Source organism: Musca autumnalis, unplaced genomic scaffold (assembly GCF_047663935.1).
Source record: "Musca autumnalis isolate F117 unplaced genomic scaffold, ASM4766393v1 scaffold_5, whole genome shotgun sequence".
NCBI classification, from domain to species: Eukaryota; Metazoa; Arthropoda; class Insecta; order Diptera; family Muscidae; genus Musca; species Musca autumnalis.
Genome location: NW_027412088.1, coordinates 78,932,012 through 78,959,729, shown reverse-complemented (window position 1 = coordinate 78,959,729; position 27,718 = coordinate 78,932,012). Strand labels below are relative to the sequence as shown.

Genomic DNA, 27,718 nt, shown 5'->3' with positions numbered 1-27,718 from the left:
CACTATACATAACCTATGATGCGTCTGGTAGCAAGCGCTCAGTTATCTTATCCCGACGGAACGGAAATATATAAATTGTGAAAAAAAATATTTTAATTATTAATTTGTAAGTTTCTAAAAAAAAAAAAAATAAATTAAAAAAAACTCAAGCAATCGAAAATGAGATTGAATCTTCCACAATAAACAAAACAAACAAAAAAAATTTAAAAAATCTTAAAAACAAATTATTAAATAATTTATAAAAATTATAAACAAAATTAACTATGAAACTAGAAATATAAAGTTATATAAAAAATAAATTTTTATAGAAAAGTTTAAATGATTTATTTATAATTTTCTACAACAAAAAAAAAACAAAAACAAAAAACATGAAAAAAACAAATTTTTAGAAGTACTTATGAAACTTAAAAATGTAAAATAAAAAAATTACATATTTTTTATAAAAAATTTAATTATTTACAAAATTTACAAAAAAATATAAACTATAAACTTAATTAATTAAAAATACTTATAAAATAAAAAATAAAAAAAAAATTAATATTTATTTATAATTTTGTACAAAAAATTAATTCCGTTACGATTTTAAATAAAAATAGCAATCATTCGTATCCCAAAAGAAATATTTTAAATAAAAAATATGAATTTAAAGAAATTAACAATTTATAATTTTCAAACAAAACTTAAATTAACCAAATCTTGGAAAAAATTATTAAATATACGAAACCAAGTATTATTAAATATTTTAAAAAATATAAACAAAATTAATAAAAATTGTTTATGAAACTTAAAACAAAAAAAAATAAAAAAAAATTTTATTAATTTTTATTTTCAAAAAAAAAAAAATGAAAAAATAATTCTGTTACTATTTTAAATAAACATATAAAATTAAAAAAAAAAAATTGAAAAAAAAATAATTTTAATTATTAATTTATAATTTTCGACAAACAATCTTAGAGTAAAATTTCTACAAATTATAAACAAAATTAAGTACAAATACTTACGACACTAAAAAATAGAAAAAAAATAAATTTAAAAAAAATATTTGTTATTTATTTATAATTTTGTACAAAACAACAAAAAATTAATTATTAATTTATAATGTTCAAACAAAATCTTGGAGAAAAATATTAAATAATTTATAAAAATTATAAACAAAATTAATTAATTTTGTAAAAAAAATGAAAAAAAAATAATTTAGTTACTCTTTTAAATAAAAACATAAAATTAAAAATATGAAAAAAAAGAAATAATTTTTATTATTAATTTGTAATTTTCTAAAAAATTCTTATAGTAAAATTAAATAATTACGAAACTAAAAGATAAAAAAATTTAATTTTTATAAAAAATTATTGTTATTTATTTATATATTTATTTGTTTTGTTTATTAATTTATTAATAAATTAATTATTTATTAAATTAATATTTATAATTTTGTACAAAAAATTAATTCAGTTACGATTTAAATAAAAATAGCAAGTACTCAGTTATCGTATCCCGAAGGAACTGTTTTAAATAAAAAATATAAAATTTGGAAAAAAATTAATTATTAATTCATAATTTTCAAACAAAATTTAAATTAAGCAAATCTTGGAAAAAATATTAAATAATTTATAAAAATTATAAACAAAATTAATTAAAAAAATGACTTATGAAACTAAAAAAACATAAAATAAAAAAAATAATTATTTATTATTAATTTTCTACTAAAAAATGAAAAAAAAAAAAAATAATTCTGTTACTATTTTAAATAAACGTATAGAATTAAAAGAAAAATAATTTAAATTATTAATTTATAATTTTCTACAAAAAATCTTAGAGTAAATTTATACAAATTATAAACAAAATTAAGTACAAGTACTTATGAAACTAAAAAATATAAAAAACAATTTTTTTATTTATTTATTTATTTATTTATTTATTCATTTATTTATTTATTTATTTTATTTATTTATTTATTTATTTATTTATTTATTTATTTATTTATTTATTTATTTATTTATTTATTTATTTATTTATTTATTTATTTATTTATTTATTTATTTATTTATTTATTTATTTATTTATTTATTTATTTATTTATTTATTTATTTATTTATTTATTTATTTATTTATTTATTTATTTATTTATTTATTTATTTATTTATTTATTTATTTATTTATTTATTTATTTATTTATTTATGTATTTATTTATTTATTTAATTATTTATTTATTTCATTATTTATTTATTTATTTAAATAAATATATTAAATCAGAATTATTACATTAAATTAAAATAATAATAAAAAATAAATTAATAACAATTAATTTAAATAATTTATAAAAATTATAAACAAAATTAAGTAAAAATATTTATGAAACTAAAAATATTAACAAAATTATTTTTTTATAAAAAAAAACTATTTATTGTTATTTATTTAATTATTTATCTATTTATTCATTTATAATTTTCAAAAAGAGTAAATAGAAATGTTAATTATTAATTTATTATTTTCAAACAAAATTTTAATTAACAAATTCTTGGAAAAAATTATTACATAATTTATAAAAATTATAAACAAAATTAAATAAAATTACTTATGAAACTAAAAAATAAAAAATTTAGTTATTTATTTATAATTTTCTACAAAACAAAAAAAAAATAATAATAAAATTCAGTTACTATTTTAAATAAATATAAAAAATAAAAAAATGAAAAAAGATATTTTAATTATTATAAAATTTTAATTAATATTTAAAAAAACTTAGAGTAAAATTGTTAAATAAATTATACAAATTATAAACAAAATTAGGGAAAAATACTTATGAAACTAAAAAATATAAAAAAAGAAATATTTATAAAAAATTATTTATTGTTATTATGAACTTATTTATTTATTTATAATTTTCTGCAAGAACTTAATAAACAAAATTAGGTTACAAAATATTTATTAAAAATAATTATATATTTATATGTATATAAAAATATTGATATAAATTTAAAATTCTATATAAATAACAAATTTATTAAATATTTAATTATTCCCTTTTTCTCTTTTTAGGTAAGCACATCTACCACGGAACTTATGGCTACACAACTACAACGAACCTTGCAAGATGTATGTAGAACCATTTTTTTCTAAATATTATTATTTTTATTACTATTATTATTTTTAAAAACTAAGTATAACAACAACAATAAATAAACATTAAAGTCATTTAAATAACTACAAAGGCGATGATGGCCGGCCACACTATGATCATGACATCGTCGACGATGATGATTAAGTAAAAATCAAAAAACAAAACAAAAGTGAAATGTCATCGAACCAAACAACAATTCTTCTTACAGTTTACACTTTTTTTTCAAAAGAAATCCAGACATGAACCTCTACTACCACCTTCAATTTAAATTAAGAGAAAAAAATCAAAGTTGTTTTTATTAAAGACCACCTAAAAGAAAATAAACTTAAACAAAAAAATATATATTCGAATGATTAAGTAAAAACAAAACCAGAAAAAATATTAAACACCATATTCCCACTTAAGATTTCTTTCGATGGTAGTTGTTGCTATTGAAATTAATATTGAAATTCATCATCAGTTAAACCTAAATACTGAATTATGACGTTGGCGATGACGATGATGCTGAAGAATATGAAGCACATTATCACGGTATTGGTTAACATTATAATTATAATGTAAAGATTTATGTTTAATCACTCTCTTACCCACCTAACATAACCACCAAGCCAACAGGCAGAGGCACTTATACAAATATGTATAAACACCCTTTCACAGATACTTGAAAGTTTGGAGGGTAAAAGAAAAAAAAACGAAAGAAAGAAATATAAAAAATTCTCAAGTATTTTTTGGAGAATTCTTTTGAATCTTTGTTGTTGTTGGTGTTGTTTTTCAATATATTTCTTTGGTATTAATGGAGTATGAAATGAAATTCTTAGATCTCTACTTTAAGATTTTTGTTTTTCAAGTACCTAGAAAATATAGTTCAAAATAAATAGTCCAAGCAGTAAGTGGTGGTGGTTGTGTAAGTAGTTTTGCTTCGTTATTTGTTTTTAAATAAATAACAAAAAGAATTATAGTGAGTGATTTGGATTATTGTTTTGTAAATGAAATATTCTTTCTTGAAAATAAACAAAAAAATATAATGACTCTGCTTGGGCGCCACAATTCAAATTAGGAAAATTATCAATCTACAGTAGGATTCCAATAACTCGAAATCCAAGGGACCAGCCATTATTTACGAATTATCAAGGTTTTCGATATTTTTCGGCATATTTTTTAACGGCGGTCAGACCGCTCTGCATTTCGGGAATACCATTGAGCGTTTGATACGAAAAGACGTGTTAACCAATAAACTTCAGGATTCTGTAGACCTTTTTATTCCCTCTACCACAAGATGGAGGATATAATAAGTTTGTTATTCAGTTTGTGACTCGATACAATCTTTTTAGAGCCACCAAAGTAAAAATTGTTTCGATCAGCGTAAAATTCTAAGTCGATTTAGACATGCCCGTCTATAGGAGAGCACTTTAGGAGGTATTATATCTTTAGGAGACACCTTTAGTAAATCTTCTACCTAAAGAAGACCCATTTAGGAGATTTTCTATCACGCTATCTCCGAATGAATTGAGATCGAGTGCTGAAATGTTTCTTAGGACTGAACTTAGATCAAGTTCGAATATGGGCTATATCGGTCCACGTTTTATTATAGTCCCATATAACGGTACCACCCGATTTCAGGTATTTTTACGGTTTCACCTAAATTTTCAGACCGAATTAGCTTTAATTTGACATTTGAGGCTCGCTGTGGCCACAGAACATTTCTATTAAAATTGTCAACATAGATCCATGTTTTAGTATAGCTCTCATATAACAGCACGTCCTGATTTTCGGTACAGGGACTACTTGTTATTTGACATTAATGTTTCCCATGGGTCACAAAACTTATCCATCAAAATGTTTCAACATAGGTCCATGTTTTGGTATAGCCCCCATATAACGGTATCTCCTAATGTTCGGTATTTTGAGGGTTTTAGCTAATTTAGGGTGCCACCGTGGTGCAATGATATGCACACCCGCCTTGCACATATAAGGTCGTGGGTTCGATTCCCCGGCCAGGCAACATCAAAACACTTTTCAAAATGCCTCTCAGTAATGTTGGCGACATTTCCTGAGTATTTCAGCCATGTAAAACTTCTCTACAAAAGTGGTGTCTTAGACACGCCGTTCGGACCCGGCGATAAACTGTAGGTCCCATATCATTGAGCTAATATGAATCGGGGTGCACTCATTAATATGCGAGAAGTCTCCTTTGTCCCTTATGGGATGTTTGTGGAACAATTATTAGCTAATTTTTTACTGAAATACTCGTAATTTGACTTTTGAGATTTCCCGCAGATATAAAACCTCTCCAACAAAAGTTGTCAACATAGCTCCACACTTTGATAAGCCATATATAGGTACCTCCCGATTGAAGACATATTTAGATAGATTTTCCGATTTAATTTAGCCATTTAAGGTATCCGTGGTCGAAAAGCTTCTCCACTTAAAATTGTGGACAGGAAAAGAAAAGTATTACTCCACTTTAATTTAGAATACTTTATAAAAAGTTCGGCACGGCCGGATTTAACGATTTTTTACTTCGATCTGCTTAATCTGGCTCCAGGTCTAGGAATCTGGCTGCTTTAATGGTTGAGTAGGTTTCGCAGGGCACTTGAAAAGGGGCAGTGGTCGTGCGGATATGTACCGCATGCTGGGCAGATGTTTTACACGGCATTGCCGACTGCACCATTTCGAACGTAGTCCAGCAAAACTTACTGTGATTTGTCGTGCAAGCTTCGATCCTTCAGCTTCGATAGATGAGGGATATATACCGAGGCCCGCATTCATATGATAGATGTTTATGGCACATGCAACCGCATCTGTGTGAATGCCTTCCAAACCTGTTTAATAGGCTTGCTTATGTCCTCTCATGAAGATCCCTCCTGACATGACTGGGTAAGTGAGTCCAGTCCTCCGTATGGTGATTGGGGTGACTCTAACGATAACACCCGACCAAGTATTGCAATGAGATCATGCGATTGTGTTGCCTTACTGCAAGAATCTACGTCTCCTCATGCAGATAACTGCAGAAGATCCACTGATGACAAGAGGAGGCACCCTATTTAAGATCTCAGGGCGACGTTCTGACAGTTTTGAATATTTTTCCTTCGCATTGCATTTATCTTCGCAGACCACACTGGCATCGCAAAGCTTACCACATTATATGTAATCAAGGTTTCTTTGTCTGCACACCAGTAAGATCGCTCAAATAAGAGTTCAGGTTTTCACAAATTACGTTAGGGAAGGTACCCGACGTCAATATCGTTCAACCATCCGCATACGTAACGATCACAATGACGTTTGGAAGGAGTGATACACAGAAAACGTAGAAATTAAGTAGTTCCGAAGATATCACTCCAACTCGAGGAACTCCCATCACCTTGGGGAACTCATTTCGCACTACGGAGCTTCGACTTATTGTTCTTGAATTCCACGTACGACTGGCGGTCAAACATACATATATGTATTTGATTACATAACGTTTCAAGCTTGGCCGGAGGGTAGTGTGGTCGATGTCTTCAAACAGCGTGGGATGCTTGACAGCATCGAGCGCCACCAACACGGTCCTATCGCAAGGCTTGTTCTCTCGATCCTCGACTAATTTGTGTGGAGATGGCTTGCAGCCCTGTTGTAGTGCTGTGCTTACTAAACCCATACTGATGATCGGCAACTGTATAGCTTTTTCTGCTGCTGGGGAGGAGTACAGCTTCAAGAGTCTTTGATGCGGGAAACAATGAAAAAATCGGTTTGTACGATTTATGTTTGTTGGCATCCCTGCCTGGCTTCAGTAGCGGGACCACCCTACCCATTTTCCAAAATTTGGGCAACATATGGGTGGCTAGCAACAGTACTTTTTCTCTTTTTTGTCATTTTCTCTTTGCCATGTCATTTCCTGGTTGCTCAACAAATAGTTGATTAAAATATCTTGCGCACATCTTCCGATCAGTTAGCGTAACGTCGCCAAACGTGACGGAGATGAAATTTTCATTCTTCCCAGGTTCGAGTGTGACTTAACCGTTCATTAATTCCGGCTCCAATGTTGTAACTCTTCAGATTATATAGCCGCTTGTTCCGTTTATGCTCACTGACCAATCTAAAAAACTTCCTGTGCCAGCTCCCTAACTTTAGGCTCGTTAGGGTTGTCTCGACAAAGTTCATAACACTCACGGCGCAATTTTTTCGGGCAAATCCAAGTCGAACTCCTCACAACATTTAACGGGTGTTCGAGATACATAGTTCGCCATACGGCATCAATAGGACGTCGGTATAGAGCTGAAATTGAAGAGGGACCAAGATAAGTCTTCAAATTAGTTCTGCTACATGATATTTTCAGCCCACGTCACCAAGAAGATATTTTATTAATATTTATATTTTAATAAGAGAAAACTGATCAAGTGAGGGAAATGTTCTAAGACCATTCCTAATGCCTGACATTGGTCTGGGCACATAAGTTTAACACGTAAATATGTATACATATATTCGTAGCAATTCTTCACTTCCATTCTCCATTCTCTCCTTAGTACCTCAAGAAAAAAAAAAAAACTTTTAATAAATGTTTAAAATTAATTTTAAAAAATAATAATTTTAATCTATGACAAGTATTTAACCAAAAAATCTTCCAAAAAGAGAACGTGCCATTATTATCGTTATTATTAGTAACCTCAGCCAAACCCAATTGTAGATATTTAGGCATTGTTTATTGCGTTTAAATGCCGTATGTCATGCCTGTCTCTGTGGCAAATGGCTACAACAATAAGAAATTTACGCAGATTTTGTATAAAATTTACGATATTTCATACAATTTGTTGTTGTCGTTGTTGTTGGTATGTTGTGTTTGTTTGTTGCTGGTCTAAGCAAAAATCATTTAAAACGTACGTAAATTTGTCAAATGTCGTTGATGGTAGTGGAGGTATTAAATTTAATTTTCTTAGAGTTTTACTCTTTTTCTGTTTTTTTTTTTTTTTTTTTTTTTTTGGTTGGGTTGGCTGTTATATCTCTTGTACTGTTTGACACTTTTTTCCTGTATCGCTGTGTTGTTCAGCGTTTCATTTAAACGCCCGCCATTTGGTCTGTCTAAAACTGGCTGGCTGACTGGCTCACTCATAGTTTTTGGGTTTAGTTCAGTGACATTTTTCATCTGATTTCTGGCTGTTGTTCAGCTGACTGACTGGCTGACAGTCTGGCTGTTTGTCGTCATTAGTTGATTTTTTGCTTTAATTTTGTTTGCTTTGATAGCTGTGGCTGAGCTGTGCGTGTTTTTGTAATTTGTGATTTTATTTGTTGTACTCTTTTGGCTTAAGTACCTTTAAACATTATTTGTGGTACTTAGGTTTTTTCCTTAGTTGCTTTTATTTATGTACGTGTGAATGAATGTGTGTGTTGGTTTGGCTCGGTTTTGCCAAAATTGCGTGAGCAGAGTTTGAAGAAATAGAATCAAACAAGGAATAAACTGAGCACAAACGTACATCAAAATCAAAACAAAATTAAGGCGCGCATGCGTAGGTAACATGTTCAAATATTTACGAGCATGGGGGAACGTGTATGTTTGTATGAACGCGCACGTACTACAACAAAACATGTTTTACGTTGGGGTTTATTAATACCTTTAAACATTTGTTTAGTTAGTGTTCCTTCTCTGCCATGAAAATTAATTTATTTCAATTTTTATACATTAGGGTTTGTTTTGTAGTTTTTGTTGTTGCTTGGTTTGTAAAACTGTTTTAATGACAATATCTTTCTGTTTGAGGGTTTCAAGAAGTACTCACACACACTCACGCCCATCATCACGTTGTATTGTATGGTGTCATTAAAATAGAATGGTAACAATTGGTAGGTATTTTATTTAAACAGGGAATGTTTTTAAAGTCTGTTTTTTTTTTTTGTAAAGTCATTGAATAGTTAAGAACTTTTTATGAACTTAGAATAACTAAATAACTGATTGTGATTTGCCACGTACGACCGGCGTCCATACATATAATGGATTACACAACGTTCAAACTTGCCCGGCGGTTAGTCTGATCGATGTCCTCAAACAGCGTGGAGTGCTTGACTGCATCAACAATTTTTGAAAAGCGCGTCCCACTAACTCTGTCCTATCGCATGGCTTGTTTTGGTCGAGTCTTCGGCTAAAGCGTGTTGAGATGGCGTGTAGCGCTCTTATGCTGTGTGACTTAGGGAACCCATGCTGATGACCGGCAAGTAGATAGCTTTTTCTGATACTGGGGAGGGGTAAAACCTCAACAGTGTTTGCTACGGCCAACAAAAGCGAAATCGGAACTCAAATTTGCCGGCATCCTGGCATGCAGCGCTGTTGTAGTGCTGTGCTATTTCTGAGGCTGGGAAGGAGTAAAGCCTCAAGAGTCTTTGTTACGGGCCAAAAAAGCGAAACTGTCTTTACGATTCACCTTTGCTGGCATCCTTGGCTGGCTTCAGTAACGAGACCACCCTGTCCGTTTTGCAGACTTCGGGCACTATGTGGGTGTTTAGCGATATGTTGGGAACTTTCGGCTCATCAATCTGTTTCAGCATTATCATGGAGATACGGCCAGGGCCTAACGTTCCGAATCGCATTTTCAAAATCATCCATTTTAAATTGTGGCGGTTCCTCTCGGTAAGAAGACATCTAATGCAACGTAGTACAATTCTCTTCGCCCTGTCACACATTGGGTGCTCGATACAGATATAGGGAAGAGATTTAATGCAATGTAGTACTCCTATCTTCGCCTGTCACATCGGACGTGCTTTACAAATTGTCGATTAAAATAACTTGCGGACCTCTTGGGATAAGTCAGCGTAACGTCGTCAAACGTGACAGAGGTCATATATTCCACCTTTTTTAGGTGTCGTAACTGTTACCCACAATTCACTTATTCCAAGGTGATCGATACAGGGAGGAGATTTAATGGGACGTAGTACTCTTCTTTCCGCCTTGTCACTTCCGGGGTGCTTGCTCACCTCTACGGATCAGGCAGTATAACGTGACCAAAGTCGTATCTTCCTTCTTCCCTGAGTTCGAGTGTATCGTAACTGTTACTCTTCAGATGACCAACATAGGGTGGACTCGACGAAGCTCAGCATGCTAGACCCGCCGCTTCTACTGGGAAAAATCGGTATTCGATCAGCAGCTGTGATGATGTCCTATAACATCAGAAATGTTGGGCAGTTCCTTGCAGCGGCGATTGGTGAACTCTCAGAAACTAAGCCAGTTAGCTTTCCCATGACTGACGAAGGGAGATGGTCTGACCCAATGAAACGACGGGTGGCCAGGTGACATCATTTGCCAGACCAAGTGATACGATGTCTAGCGAACTGTGGCCCTCTCCGCTAAATCTGGTAGGGGCGTCGCCATAAGGGCGTAGAGCCAGCGATATACCCCTCTGGCCATTACTTAGGACCGAATGCCACAAACCATGATAATTATTAAAGTACCCTAAAACCAGTCGGTCATGACCTTCTAAAAGCGAGCTAATATTGTTCCGATAACCTGGAGTAAAGCTATTATTCGGAGGGATATACATATATGTTAAGCAACTCTACCTTGGAAGTTCGTTCTATCTCCACACATTCCATGTACGGGTCCTTAGTGCCAAGCTCAAGCGAGATAGGTTTGTATTGAACAGACTGGTGCTACAGGAAAGCCATTCCCCCCATATCCACTTCTGGTACGATCCTTCCTCAGTACCTTGTAACCATCACAGCGCTGTAACCCAGCAAAAATAACCCTTACAAAACCCCCTACACGCAGAGAAAAAATATTTTTCGCTTTAGTTGGAACAAAAATATATGTTTTGGTTCCAAAAATGTATTTGTTTTGTTCAAACATTGTAATCCAAATCCAAAAATACCATCTTTTGTTCCAAACATAGAAAACAAAAACAACTTTCGAATTTCCGCAATATTGTTAAAATCGTTAACAATACCGATTGTAGGAACTATCATAATCTAATTTTGTTTACAAAAAGTATTGTCAGCCCAGAAAACGAGCCCAGACATTTTTGATTTGAGTGCATATACTTCTCATATACACTTTTCGCATAACTTGGATATAAATGTCGCGAATAATATTGCGATCATTGATGAACACAATACATGGTTTGCTGCATTGGCTGACAACAAAGACAAACAAAAAGCCACAAGAACCCACCACAACATAAGGAATAATTAAACACCATAACAAACATGAAAAGGAAAAAAGAATGAAACAAAACAGAAACAAATAAAAACAAGAGTCTCACAAGTACATACACACAAAAACAAAGGTAAAGGCAGCATGTCATACATACACACCACAACTCACCAAAATTGTTTTTTCAACACGGCATCGAATAACGAGAGAAGAGAAACAAATTTTCGAAGAAAAGAGAGAAATATTGTTCAGTTGACACAAACTATTTTTGGATTTACAATACTACATGAGGAATCCAACAATATGTTAACAATACATATTTTGCTCTTGGAATATTGTTGGATCAAACATATTTTTTTCTCTGCGTGTACTAACCCATTATTTTAACAAGGACATGTCGCTCGAAATAAGGGGTATTTTTGCTGGGAAGCTGCAATTATTGGTGAGCTTGGTTTCCTTATGGAGTAATAGGAATATCTTAGCTATATGAGTTATATCCCTGCCAACATTTGGAAGTGAGTTTCTCACTCCCTCGCCTAGGAAGTCAATCCGTAGACACGCCAAGGAAGATCGTTGGAGAAATACACAAACAATTTCTATAGCCTTATTGTGATTACCTTTTATCGCGTATGCCGACACTTCGGAGTAACTTCTGAGTGACTTTATTTATTTAATGTTTATTTAATGATTCCACACATTTAAACAAATATAGAACACTATATGAGAGGGTGGTGCAGCGGTAAGCACACTCGCTTTGCACTCTGAAGGTCCGGGTTCGCTTCCCAAGTAAGGCAACCAAACATCACATTTTTAAAATTACAAAATTAATGTAGGCGGAATTTGCAAAGAATAATTTGTCTAAAACAGAAGAGAAATAAACAAATTAAAAATAAAAAATAAAAATAAAAAAACTAAATTAAAATAAATAGAAAAAAATAAAAAATATTTTTTTTTCGCTGGAGTGACTTCCAAGACGACACGCCGGCGTGGTTCATTTCTTCACAACGGAAGTCACTTCAGGGTGACCTCCGCGACTATCGCCGCGACTGTTTTCATCGCCCTGGGTCCCTGCTTACAGTTATACAAGTTGAACTGTGGGCCTTTCTAATGAATTTCTGTGCTTATGGAGATGTTGTGGTGTAGGTTTTAAACCTTTAACAACCTTTTAAATTTAAATATTCTCTCTCCTCCGCATAAAGACTTTCTTACTTCATTTCTTTGAACACACAATGTTTATGATTTAAATGTGTTTACATATCTTTGGACAGACAGTTACAATGATCGATTTGCTGTAGACAATTTTAATATAATTTTTTTTCTTCGATTATTTATTGCTACGGTGATTATGGACCAGTGTGAGTGAGTGGTTCTAGTGGCGGTTTCTGTTTAAATATAATGCTTTCACATAATTAAACATTACTACTTGCCTTTTATCCCAAATCACATACAAGAACAAAAACCGAGAGAAAGACAAAACAAGTAAAGCAGCAGAAGAATAACAGCGTTTCAATCAAACACCCAGCCCCGATCAAAGCCAACAAAGAAATCATGAAACACTTGAAGGCATAATCAGAGGAAAATGATTTCTTTTTTTTTGGGGTTTTATTTTGTGATTTCTTCGAATTTAAATGATTTTTTTTCCATTGTAGTTGTTGTTTTGGTTTAAATGTAATTTCAAAATTCTTGGTGTTGCTGCTGCTGCTGTTGTTGTTGGCAATGATGTGGCAGCAGCAGCAGATACAATAAAAGTGATTGAAAGTATGTATGATTATAATTTTTTATATAATTTTATATTGTAAGTATGGAGTATGAGTAGTACTCCTCCAACACCATGTGGATGTGTGTATGGAAATTTTGTATGGGTGTGTATTAGTGTGTAAATGTTTGTGGGAGATTTATGCGTTAATGTATCTTATAGATTGTCTTTTTCTTTACTTTTTTAACAGAGCTTTATTGTTGTTGTTATTGTTCAATTGTCTTTATGGGCATTGACGACGACGATTGACTGACTGCCTGGCCTGAGTTGGCTTGGCTTGGTTACTTGATTTAAAAAGAAATGTACTTTTTAGTATTGCTGTTGGTTGGTTGGTGGCAATCAATGATGATGTTGAGATATTTAAATCCCCTTTTCGAAAAAATATGTGGTGTATGACTGATTTTATTTATTTGTATATCAGAGAAAAAAAGTTAAGCTTTAATTGTTTTATATAAAAAACAACAACTCAAACCAGAGTCGTTAAGATTGATGGCAATTGTTGTAGAGGTATTTTAAATATTTCAATCTTGTTGAACATGTGGTGGTGTTTCTCCTTTTTATTATTTTTTTTCTTCACTATTTTTGGTATCTTTATTTAACAATTTTGAATAACTCCACATGTTCCACACTCACAAGTAAGTATCTCTCATTACTGAGGGTCCACAAGACGTGTATTGTCATTGGGTTAATGACTTATTAAGTATGATAGATTTTTTTACCTTTTGAATAACTTGTTTTTCTTCTTCTTGTTTTTTGGTGTTCCATGTTCAGTATTTAGAGCAAATTCTAAAAGTGTTTGACGTTATGGGTTTTTTATTTGATCCACATGTGATTTGTTATGTTTGAAAATACGAAATGTTCTAAATTATATATTATATTTATATAAAGTGATAAAAAACACACTTTGAAAAAGATTTATATTCATTGTTGCTCCATTAATTTCTTCCACGTGTCCTGTGGTGGAATATATCTTAATCAAAGTTTGATTTAATAACATTGGAGGTGACAATAAATGAAGATTATAATTACTTTCCTTAATTTATTTAAAAGGCCCATATAAATTTATTGTCACCCCCTTCCATGACGTATTAAAATAAAATCGTATTAAAGTTCATAATTATAACCATTATTTATTGAATGCGCCACAATCATTACCCAACCATTAACAGCAACCACCGTTGTCTTTTCTTTCCATTAAATGTAATTTCAAAATTTGTTTATTTCTGATTTAAATTTCTTCTCCCCCGTCTCCCTTTCTTTTGCTATTAAATTAAACAAAATTAAATGACGAATGAAATTATGATATGTGGAGAGTATTAAATCTATCAAATAACTACAACAACAACATCAGCCAAATCGCCCAGCATCAAGAAGAAAGTAAAAAAAAGACACCAAGAAATCAAGCTTTATGTACAGCAACAACATAAATTCAAAATAAACAGGGCTAAAATAATAGGTGATGTTGGATATTTTTGCTTAGAAAAAAGTGTGTGTGCGTGTACGGATCAAATGTAAAAGTAACCCACATCAAATCGTTTTTTTTTTCTTTTGGTTTTGTTGTAGCTTATATTTCAAGTTAGGTTTTAAGTACTTCATTTAACAACAACAAATAATAATGAATTGTGTTACTCTTTGTGTTAAAACTTACTTGAAAATATTTGAATATTTTTTTTTCGAACAAGATACAATTTCCAAAATAAAAGAAAATAAAAATTTACCCATACATACGCATTAAGCCATATATGATTATAATCAAATTTCAATGTTTATAAATGTTGTTACTTTGACAGTTTGTTTTTAGTTACCTTTGAAAGGCGTAATGTTCATTATTCTATTTATGATAACTCATACCCTAAACGGATTTATTTATTTAGTTTTTTTATACAACTTTGACTTTTTTTCCTCAGGAGGAGGGGATGATGTTTTTACACCCTCAGCATTTATGCTAACATGGGTATATACACTTTCATACGGGCAATATGTGCCTCATCGAAATAACGGTTTTAGACCCCAAGTATGTTTGGACGAAATGTGTTTCAGACAATTTGGAGTTGATTTAACCATGTCCGTCCGAATGTCTGGCTGGCTGGAGCACACGATAACTGTCGAACAAATCAACCGATTCGGTTCAAAATTTGGCTTTCGTAATATTTTGTCCAAACTTAGTTTAAGTTCGAAGATGGGTTCTATCGGTCCACTCCTTCCGGTGCCTCCCCCACAAAAGTTCGGAAAATTTGTGCGCACGATAACTCTTAAAAGAAGTAACCGATTGGGCCATACTTTGCACATCGTGAAATTTCTACCAGACATAGATGAGTTTCCAATATGGACTCCACTCCTTCGGGTACCTCCCACACAAAATTTCGGAAAAGTTCAGTTCTCTCTAATCGCTTTGATTTTTTGTTGTAGCAACTGTATTCATTGCCACCCATACGATGCTATAAGTTGCATCAGGGGCAAGTCCATACTTCCTGAGAAAATAGCCTGAAAGTACAAAAAAACCCTATGACACCGTGTGTAGTGGTTGGAGCGCAAGATAACTCTCGAAAAGATCTGCCGAGTCGGTCCAAAATGTGGCCTTCGTAATATTTTCTGGAAACATAGATCTTAGACAGGGTACTTCCCTGACAAAAGTTCAAAACATTTTTATTTTAGTGAGATTTAAGAGATGTTCGGGAATTGTTTTGAAATTTTCATCGCAGATAGTCCTTGTGATTCTGTTTATAACGATAAAATGGGCAAAGTCCATGATTCTTGATATAATGGTCCAAAAGTTCTAAAAAATCGTACGCTGACCAACTTAAATAGCTGTTAAGCTGAAAACACATACAACGTTTGGGTAAAGTTTTGTGTCGTTTTGGCCATATTTACACTGTTGAGCATGATGCCGAAAAATTCAAATTCATTTGAAATATACATATGCCGACAAACAGATAAACGCTGGACTTTGGTATCGGCGTCGCCCTGTTGTTGTTGTTTTTTTCTCAACGCACAACACAAAACTTTACTCAAACGTTGTATGTGGTTTCAGCTTTAGGCACGAAAGAAGCGACTGACATTGGTCCATCATTTGTACATCGTAACATTTCTCACAAACTTAATCCAAATTCCAACATGGACTATCGGACTAATCCTTCCGTATCACCCTCACAAATGTTGAAAAGTCCGCTTAAGTGCAGTTTGTGGCTGTTTGAGGCGACCAATATAAAAGGGCGGTTGGCACCATAACTATCGAAAGGCATGACTTTACATCCAATTCCAAGATGGGCTTTGTCGGTCCTTTCCTTTAGGTATCTCAAGTTCAACACTTTTGTTGTTCATTCAACATAGTTTATGGATCGGGTTGAAGCTTCAATAGCTGGTGGTCGTTGTGAAGCCAATACTACCTTAAATATAGGTCCATAAATATGCCAACAATACGGGCCAATCCTTCAGACACCTTTCGCACTTCACATAAAGGTGATGATTTTTTACAACCTCATATCCCTGTATCATATTTTGATAAGTTTTTACTTAAGGTTAGACAAAATCTTACATAAAAGGTGATTCGATAAAAAAGCTTCCGAAAAACACTCTTTGAGTTGATTGTTTTTATTTTTTTTGTGCTTGTGTGTTTATCGAATCACCTTATGTATAAGATTATAATCTTAAATGAAAACTCATCAAAATATGGTACAAACACTCACGTCTACATTAAAAATAAATATATTTAAATTGTATTTTCAACTTACATTATACCCTAGACAGACGGCAACGTTAACTTGGATTACAATGTGCATTTAATTTTTCCTTGACAGACGGCCATTTCTGCATTTATGAATCAGCTGTTTGTTGGTTACCATGTAGTTTGTTGTTGTTCGCTATGCACATTTTGGTTGCACTCTTTTATCATTTTGCACTGCAATATCCATTCCTTGTTATTTAGTGCAAATCAGTAGAATATTGCTACAGTATTGCCATATTAAAATTAGTAAATGCAGTTTAAATTCATTTCGTTTTTGTGCAATAAGAATTTAGATAATGCATTAATTAATTTGAATTAAGGATGCCGTCTGTCTAGGGTATTAGGGTCTTAATTAGGATGATAACTTGTATACAACCTCGTTTACCTGTATCATATTTTGATGAGTTTTTAATTAAGACTAAATAAAATCTTGCATATAAGGTGATTCGATAAAAACAACCTCGCCTCACTAAATGATTAAAAAATTAAAATAAAAAATCACTTGAAAGTGGTTTATGATGGACATTCTACAATATTTAAATGGTTATTTTAGTCATTAATAGGCAATATTTCATTCATTCTTGCAACAGGAAATAATACTCTAGAATGGAGTAAACGATTTGTTGCAAATTTCCATTGAAATGTTCTATATTTTCATCAATTTAGTAGAAGAACTATATCGGCCCACTTTCGGTATCTCCCCGCAAAAGTTCAACATTTTTCATTTAATTGCAATTTAAAACCATTTCGAGGATTGTTTTGAAATTTTTACTGAAGGTACTTCTTGTAGTACTGATTACAACGTCTTACAATATTTAACTTCTTGAAATTTTCTCAAAACATAAATTTTCCTTATATATACATACATATAAAGAATTTTCTTCAAAAAATATTACGACTCTGATCTTGTTATTAGCTCGCACGCCTGTTATATATATTCAATGATACAAATCCATACATACTCGTACATTTTATTTAATTACATAGGCACACATAAAGCTTAGTTTATTGACCTTAATTATTTAACATTATGGCCAATGTAAAACATGTTTCTTCGATAGATTTCTTTAAAAGAACTTTTTTGTCTTGTTTCCTTCTATTTCGATTTAAGAATAAAGCAAAAAACGCCTACATAAGGCCAAGAGATGATTTGTTTTCAAAGAGAAGAAATCATTGTTATTAGTTAAAGATAGATGAATGGCTGGATGGCAAAACCTATAAACGTTCATCGCTGTCAAAGAAACGGCAGAAAGAGAGATCTTATGTTATCTTTTTAATGGATCTTAATGTATTTTACTGAAGACTCTATAAACGATGATGTGTTTTAGAGCTTAAAGTAATTAACATTATTTCATACAATGAGACTGAATGATATTTGTTGCTATTAATAGCAAAATCAAATAAATTCTAATATCGAAGTGAAATAATATCCCAAAATGCCATAATACCAAACATTTTGTCCATTAACCAAACAAACCAACCATAAGTCAGACAGTAGTAGTGTGGAACATGTGTCTTCTATTAAACAAAATTAATGTGTTTTAGTAGTATTTTTAATTTTAATTCCCTTGGTTTTTCATTTTATTCTCATTTCTTAATATTTTCATTGATGGTATAAAATGCCACAGAAAATGCCTTGCAATGATATAAGACAGGCGGTACTTTTAGTTTCACTTTACTACTGCTGCTGCTGCTGTCGTTATGTGGGATGGGGATACATTTACCCCCCCAGAACCGATCACATCAAGATGTTTTGATATCTGTTTGTCAGACTACCGGACACACATCCAAAACTGAGTGTGTGCGTGCGTGTGGAGAAATGTTTGTATATTTATCGCAACATATTGAACATATCTTCAAGTATTAAATCTGCCATAAACGATCTTAATTGTGACACTACAATAAACGATGCCATTCTCCTCCTCTCACACAATTGCACCCGATATAAAGAGTCATACATCACTGGCAATTTGTCTATTTATCTCCTTGTTTGAGAATTCATTTTCCTCCCATTCATTCTCTCTTTGGGGTTATTTTTTTAATTTTTTCTCCATATTTATATCGATTTATTTGTTGCTTTGATGTTTAGCGAAATGTTTTGTTTATGTTGGTTGGATGGTTGTTGTTCGATTTTGAGAGATTTCCATGTATTTTATGTAGGTTAGGTTGGTTGTATTATTGGCGCCTCAAAAATTATTTATTTTTCTTAATCAATTTTGAAAATCAAATAAATTATTTTTTCTTTTTTAATTTATTTAAATTGATTTTTCGTAACGTTTGTGGGCTGCCCAATAAATTTTGGATAATTTAATTTTTGCACATTTTTTTTTTGTTCCTGAAAATTATATATAAATTATACCATCAATACTTCATTGAACTGTGACTCATTGATTCACCGGATTATAGCTGTTAGAAGCCTGGACATCTCGAATCCCAAGTGCAGAAGTTTTTGAGAGAGTCCTTGTGAATGTTTGCAATGTATCTCTTTGAAATAATGGCATTAAACCTCACATGATTTAAAGTCGATCCGCTTGTCTTTCTGGTACCAACAGTTTTCAATTAAGCGCGGCTTAATGCATGTTTGATTGAGGATTGTTTTGAAATTTATTACCAAAGGTAGTTCTTGTGATCCATAATTACAATCTTTTCGTTAGCAAGTCAGTACATCCTGAGAAAATGGTCCGTCCAAAAGATCTAAAACCCCTAAGGCCACCACCATAAATCTCGAATTGAGTGCCTGTCCAAACGTTGAACATCGTGCACACAGATAAAAAATATTTTTCGCTTTTGTTGGAACAACAATATCTATTTTTGTTCCAACAATACATTTGTTTTGTTCAAGCATTGCAATTGCAAATCTGAAAATACCATCGTTTGCTTCAAACATACAAAACAAAAACAACTTGCGAAATTCCTTAATATTGTAAAAAATCATTGACTATACCTATGGTAGGAACTATAATAATCTAGAATTTTTACAAAAACTATTGTCAGCCCAGAAAACCTGTAAGTCCCAATTCACATTAGGCAAGTTTACTTGCGGCAAGTCCCTGTTTGTATTAGTTCTGTCACTAAGGGGGAATGGAAATGGAAAAAATTGCTCGTACTGGCAATTTTCAGGCAATTCCTTTTATGCTTTTCGTATTTGACATTATTTTCATTGCTTTAAAAACACAATTCGTCGGGACAGAATTTAAACGCTATAGGCAAGTTTAAAAAGGAATGAGAAAAATTACCGCAAACAAACTCGTCTAATGTAAATCGGGACTTGCTGATATTTTTGATTTGATCGCATATAATTCTCATATACACATTCCACTTTGGTATAAATGTAACGTATAATATTATGAGCGTTGGCAAACACTAAACATGGTCAGGTTTTGCCAGGTCTAACTAAAAAGACAACAAATTGAATGAAGAAACATAACTACTCCATTGCGGTCATCCTCCAAGCACCTACCCCAACACAAGGAATACCATAAAACCACAACAAATATGAAAAGAATACACAAATTACGACCAAAAGCACTTCTCAGATTGTTGTGTAACTCAACTATCAGAACACCAAGGCGACTGAGGAAGAAGAAGCAAATAAAAACAGGAATCTAATTTTGTACATACAAAAAAAGAACAAAGATTAAAAAAACAAAGATAAGAGGAACTCATACAAACAAAACTTACCAAAATTGGTTTTTTTCACCACGGCATCGAATACCGAGAACAGAGAATAAAATTGTCGGAGAAAAGATAATAATATTGTCCAGCAGACAAAAACTATTGTTGGATATGACAACAACTATTGTTGGATATGACAAAAACAATTGTTGTAATTAACAAAAACGATTGTTGGACTCACAATACTACAATCGGAATCTAACAATATCTTTACAATACATATTTTGCTCTTCGAATATTGTTGGATCAATCATATGTTTTCTCTGCGCGTAGAATTTCTTTTAGCTTAGACCTGTTCGGGAATAGTTTTGAAATTCTTGCTGTTTATCGGTCCTGATTACATCGATGTATTTTATTTTCATGGACATATTTATATTTCCTGAGTAAATGGCGAAAAAGCGGAATAAAATGACTGCTGATACAAATGTAACTCTCGAACGCGGTAACCGATTTGATGCAAATGTTTCTTCCAAACTTATAACATGTTAGGAGACGGTATTTATCGGTAAACTTCTTCAAGTACTTCTCCCACAAAAGATAAAACTTTTTCAATAAGGTGCCGCTTAAGGATTTTGGTAGTTTTTAGCGAAAGGAAGTTTGTGTGGTGCTGATTGCAACGATGATATTTTTATTTCGTGGGTCATCCTGAGATAATGGCCGAAGCGTCTAAATATACCTGGGCCCGGCAAATAAAATGACAACTGAGAAAGTCAACTCTGGAATTGATTAGCCGATTTGGTCCAAATGATGTACATCGTGATTTTTTTAAATAAATTTAGGTTCGAAGGTTGTCTACATCCGACCAACCCCATAAAAATTCAAAAATGTGTGCTCTACTGCTAAAATATAAAATAACCGATATTTTATATCCTACTTGTAATGAAAAAGGTAGTTTGTTTACTTTATTTTGTAATGGGTTATTCGGCTTATGTAGCCCGACATGTTAGTCATTGTGGCCATTCTTACAATACTTTTGTTTTTGTGGCGAGGGCTATACCTGCCACCTGAGCTGGATAGGCCATTACAAAGTAATGTAAACAACTTACCATCTGCATTACCCGCAGACTGAAAAATAATTGGCTATTTCTTCTTTTATTTTACAATGCATTACCAATACATTACTTTGTAATGGGTTATTCGACTCATGTAAACGGACATGTGGCCACATCTCGGATTGAGTTGAATATTTTAAAACAAATAGTCATTGTGGCCATTCTTGCAATATTTTCAGTGGGGAAGGCCTATATGTGCTACATGAGCTGGATAGCCCATTACAAAGTAATGTAAGCAACTTACCATCTGCATTACCCGTAGACTAAAAATAATTGGTTATTTCTTATTTTATTTTACAAGGCATTACCATGTAATGAGTGGCAGTGACACACACAGTGTGTGAGAGAGTTTAGAGTTCAACGCTCACGAAACAATTTTTAACAAAAACACGAAGAGTGTTGTTATGTAAGTAGTTATATAACTGTTCCACAAACATCCCAGAAGGGACTAGGGAGACTTCTATCATATCAATGTTTGCACCCCGATTAATATTAGCTCAATGATATGGGACCTACTGTTTATCACCGAGTCCGAATATCCATGTCTTACAGCACCACTTGTAGAGAAGTTTTTCATGACCGAAATACTCTGGAAATGTCGCCAACATTACAATGAGGGGTATTTTGTCACCGCTGAAAATTTGATTTTGCCAGACCTAGGAATAGTTACGGTGGTAGTTACGGCTACCAATAAGAACTATATAACCCCTTATTTAGTAATGGGAGTTTTTGCTAAGCAAACCGCTTAACCTTTATGACCATAGAAGGTTCATAATTTCATAATTAAAACTGGTAGACATGAGCCTTTCCTTTTGGGTCTTTATCCGTATGTGCTTCTATTTGTTGCGAGTTTGTCACTGTGCGCTATGTATTTAATATGCATATGAGTACTAGTTGTGAATCGAATAAATTTTCAAATTTTCTTTCAACAGATTATTTAATTGTTAAAATGTATTTTTTTTTCTTTCGGTATTGATTTTCGAATAGCACGTCTCTGTTTAAATCACTTTACTTCAATTTAGATGTCTCAATGGTGTTATAGATTTTTGTTATTAGCAAATGCCATTAACTGAATGGTGTGATTTCTTATGATGAACATATACATATACAAATGTACACACACATAGGTACATACAATGCATACATATTTATTTGTACCCTTCAATTCATTCAAATCATATTTCCTCTATCACCTTATTTTATTTTTTTCGGCATTTTTAGCCCTCTCTTTAATGCCCAAAAATTCTTAATTTCATAGAAAGAAAGAATCACTTGGATAAGTAGAATAAAAATAAAAAGGAAAAAAATTACATTAAGCAATCAAAATAATCATAATCACTTCACTAAAAATAAATTTGATTCTTAATTTTATTTCATTTCGTTTTTTGCTTCTACTTTTCTGTTCGCCTTATTTAAAGTGGAGTAATACATCTTTAGACAACAAATCAAAAAAGAACCACTCCAGAATAATGCACAAACGCACTCACACCCCCGAACATAATATGGCCATAACAATTTGAAATACCATCTGGAGCCAGTGGACAAACAATTGGGCAGATCGTTGTTATAGCACAAGAAGGGGGGGGGAAATTACTCATTGGTGTTCTTCGTTTCTATAGGGGGATCATAGAACAAATGTGTTCATACAAATTTATAAACATTATGCACAACCATCATCATCCAATAGATACGAATTGTGTGTTTTCTTTTTAAATAAAATTATCAAGAATATGATATGTGCTTCTTTTATATAGAGAGGGATTGAGTGGGGGAGAATGGGGCAATTGGCGACGTCAGGAGTACGTACGACCATATTGATTTGTTTGTTTGAAGGAAGACGACTTTGAAAAAGAAATCAGTTAAACACCAAAAGTGCTTATTCAGATTCATTATAAATTAATGGTGTTACAAAATGTTTTATTTCGACAAGTAACATTTGGTGCTCTCTTTGTGCTCTTTGAGGACGTTTTGATAATGGAGGGAAAGTAAATTTTTCGAAATTTTCAAATTAGTATGTCATTTTTATTTTCTTATTTTCAAATAATTAATTCGATGCTTTTATGTTTATATGTATATGGACTTTCGCAAAAAAATATTATAGAAATAATTTTGATTTCAAGTGCTAAATATTTATGGAATATAAATAAAGCCACATTTTGCATCTTCTTTTAAACCAGTAAAAAAGATATACCTTCAGATTGTGTGAATTGAGACTTTCATCTATGGACAGATCGAATCCAGTCTACATGTAGAAATTCTTTTCACCAAAAATTATATATTATTAGGCCTTTTTTGGACGTATGAACTTGCCACCAAAAACATAGACACTTTAAGGATATTTATCTTAGCGTTTGTGCACGTTCCGAATAAATGCGGACGTTTTGATAATAAATTTGATTTGTATTAAAGCACAAAATTGTTGAACTGTTGCATAGAAGTTCACCATTCCATTCCATTTTGGAAGTTGATCTAATTTTCTGGTTCATCTTTTCGATAGTTGTCGTGCCATGTATGTCAGGACGCATGACCAAGCATTGCCAACGAAAAACACTACACCTTTTTCAGATGTAATTCGAATCATTTTAGTTGTAATTCGAGAATTCCATTTGTAATTCGTAACATTTTATTTGTAATTCGAGAATTCCATTTGTAATTCGAAACATTTCAATTGTAATTCGAATTATTCTATTTGTTATTCGAATTATTCCATTTGTAATTCGAATGATTCCATTTGTAATTCGAATGATTCCATTTGTAATTCGAATTATTCCATTTGTAATTCGAATTATTCCATTTGAAATTCGAATTATTCTATTTGTAATTCGAATTATTCTATTTGAAATTTGTATTATTTTATTTGTAATTCGAATTGTTTTATTTGTAATTCGAATCATTCCATTTGAAATTCGAATTATTCCATTTGTAATTCGAATTATTCTATTTGTAATTTCAATTGGAATATTTCGAATTACAAATGGAATAATTCGAATTACTAATAAAACAATTCGAATTACAAATAAAATAATTCAAATTACAAATAGAATAATTCGAATTCCAAATGGAATAATTCGAATTTCAAAAGGAATAATTCGAATTACAAATAGAATAATTCGAATTACAAATAGAATAATTCGAATTACAAATGGAATAATTCGAATTACAAATGGAATAATTCGAATTACAAATGGAATTCTCGAATTACAAATAAAATGTTACGAATTACAAATAGAATAATCGAATTACAAATGAAATGTTACGAATTACAACTGGAATGTTTCGAATTACATGTGAAAAAGGTGTATACCTTGGTAATCAAAATCACCAGGACTACGTTCGATGAAAAAATCAAAAATCAAAACAATCGTCAAATGTCAATAATGACCATGAAAATGCAACAAAATCGATTAGTTGTCAATGCGAGTCGTACCTAAAATTTCCTGAGCGACATTTTTGCAGAACATTTCGAAGCTGAAAAACTTCATCTTGTGGTACTTGTATAGCGGTTCTTAAAATAAGGGACGAAAAGGACATTGAAGGAAGCAAGTTAGAAGATCGAAATGCTCTACGAAAATAATCTTCATTCGATTTGACTGCAGACATGTCATCTCATAAATAAGCTAAAAGACCAGTTAACAAAGATATGACGCTAATTTCAGATGCCTTACAGGGCCTTCAGCAGAAATTTAATCACGCCATAACTCGGAAGTTCGACTCACGGCAGATCTGTACTGCGGGATTCTTAATATCCTCATCAAGGTCTTTCATCCCCAAAAGGATTAGCTCTGTCCCAAAATTGCGGTTCACAGTGTTATTTTACATCCACTTGTAATCACCTCTTTCTTGGTCTTAAGCTTTGGACAGCCACATACATATGTATGCCACATTTTTTATGTTTCTTCTTTATCTTCCCATAGCCAGCAGTAGTCAGCAATTTCGTATCCTTCCCATTTGCAAGACATTAATCTTATATCGTAGTGGCTCGTAAATGTCTACTGCTATCGACTTCTAATGGGAAAGTAAAGATGTGATTCTGCGTTTGGAGATGCTTGACCAGATAGATTGTCTGTATGGCACAATTACCCAGGTAGTGGCATCGTAAAATTTTGAATATGTTATGTCAAAACTTTCTTTATGTTGTAGAGGAAATTACAACAAAAATAATTTTTTATAAAGGGATTTCACTTTTCATATTCGATCAGCTGGTGTGATACCACTACCTGGTAGTTCTGCCATGATTGCCTGGAAACCTTGCAATTAGCGTGCAATGTGTCCAATCTGGCAAGCCTTACACTTTTTGACGCTGATCCGTGATACATTAGCTCATCCGCCATTTCATTTGAGGTCCGCTTGACTATCGACGTAGACCAAACCCACCCACCAAACCAAATGTCGGATGTCCGACATATCGGAACAACTTCGGAAGTAAAATCTTTCAGATTTCGTTGCGATTTCTATACGATTTTTCGTAGGGGAATTCGTTCCGATTTCGGAGAAAATGTAGGAAGTAAATTTCCCTTCGAATATATTTATACCCTCAGCATTTATGCTAACGAGTGTATGTATATAATGTTTTAGACCCCAAGTATGTTTGGACGAAATGTGTTTGAGACAATTTGGAGTTGATTTTGCAATGTCCGTCCGTCTGTCTGTCTGGCTGGAGCGCACGATAACTCTCGAACGGATCAACCGATTCAGTCCAAAGTTTGGCTTTCGTAATATTTTGTCCAAACTTAGTTTAAGCTCGAAGATGGGTTATATCGGTCCACTCCTTCCGGTACCTCCCCCACAAAAGTTCGGAAATGTTCGAAAAATTTGTGCGCATGATAACTCTTGAAGGAAGTAACCGACTTGGTCCATACTTTGCACATCGTGAAATTTGTACCAGACTTAGATGAGGTTCCAATATGGACTCAATCGGTCCACTCCTTCGGGTGCCTCCCACACAAAATTTCGAAAAAGTTCAGTTTAGGACCTGCTCTCGAATCGCTTTGATTTTTATTGTAGCAACCTGTGTTCACCGCCCCTCATACGACGGTATAAGTTTCATCAGGAGCAAGTCCTTACTTCCTGAGAAAATAGCCTGAAAGTTACAAAAAAAAACCGATGACACCGTGTGTAGTGGTTGGAGCGCAAGATAACTCTCGAACGGATCTGCCGATTTGGTCCAAAATGTGGCCTTCGTAATATTTTGTGCAAACTTAGTTTAAGTTCGAAGATAAGCCATATCGGTCCACTCCTTCAGGTACCTCCCCCACAAAGTTCAAAAATGTTCGGAAAAATTGTGCGCATGACAACTCTTGAAGGGAGTGACCGACTTGGTCCATACTTTTCACATCCTAATATATCTACCAGATATAGAGCAGGTTCGAATATGGACTATATTTGTCCACTCCTTCAGGTAACTCCCACACAAAATTTGGGATAAGTTCACTTTAAGACTTGCTCTTGGATCACTTTGATTTTTGTTGAAGCAACTTGCATTCGCTTCTTCAAATACGAAGGAAAAAGTTTTTTTCGGGGGCAACTCCATACTTCTTGAGCAAACAGCCCGAAGGGTGTAAAAACCCCTATGGGTGTAAAAACGGCATATGTAGTGGCTGGTGATCCATTCGTTTTAGTATCTCCTTCGCAAAACTTTTGATCTTTAATCCTAATCAAAATTTTTGTCGGTTCAAACTCCCAAAATTTTTAAAACCCCCTACGTTTTTTGGAAATTTTTTTTTTTCAATATACACAGGCTGAGGTTATGTATATCAGAAGAATTTGTTTTCATCATTTGAAAAATATAGCTCAGTGTTCTGACAAATATCCGCCTGCGAAACAACTTCCCCTTTTTCAATGAATTTCCAGCGACCTCAAACCTATTTGCAAGATTTCTACTTTTTGCGACAAATTATGCATTTAGTGGAATGATATGGAAACATTCAAATTGAAAATGTAACGAATTTTCATTCATGTTTTCCAAAATATTCAATCAAATGTAAAAAATATTAGTTTTTTAAATTCCAATAATTTATAAACATTTCCTTATTTTGTTTACATTTACCGATGACACTAACATTACAAACAAAAACAAATTTCTATGTGGTTGTTGTTGAGTTGTATTTGTTGTAGTATTTACGTTACCTTGTTTGTTCTACCATGAAATTACAAGTAAAATGTTTCGTAACGCAAACTAATTGCATTACAAAATTTTTGCGATGTAGTTCAAAACAATGATTTCCTGAATTAAACTTTCAGAACAACATCAAGCCCTATAATTTATCTAGTTAATTAAAATAT

At 32.5% G+C, this 27,718-nt stretch overlaps 1 protein-coding gene across 4 annotated transcripts in view; it reads left to right on the top strand.

Moving 5' to 3' along the window:
* The window catches only part of apt (apontic), a 90,489-nt gene that overhangs the window by 51,083 nt on the left and 11,688 nt on the right, over positions 1 to 27,718 (top strand). For 2 of the 4 annotated variants that reach the window (XM_073989306.1, XM_073989305.1), the window contains exon 2: positions 3,041 to 3,097. The exons of the other annotated variants lie outside the window; for them this stretch is intronic. In XM_073989306.1, the coding sequence (XP_073845407.1) occupies positions 3,041 to 3,097 (57 nt within the window). The remainder of the gene's footprint in view (positions 1 to 3,040; positions 3,098 to 27,718) is intronic. 4 annotated transcript variants of the gene reach the window in all.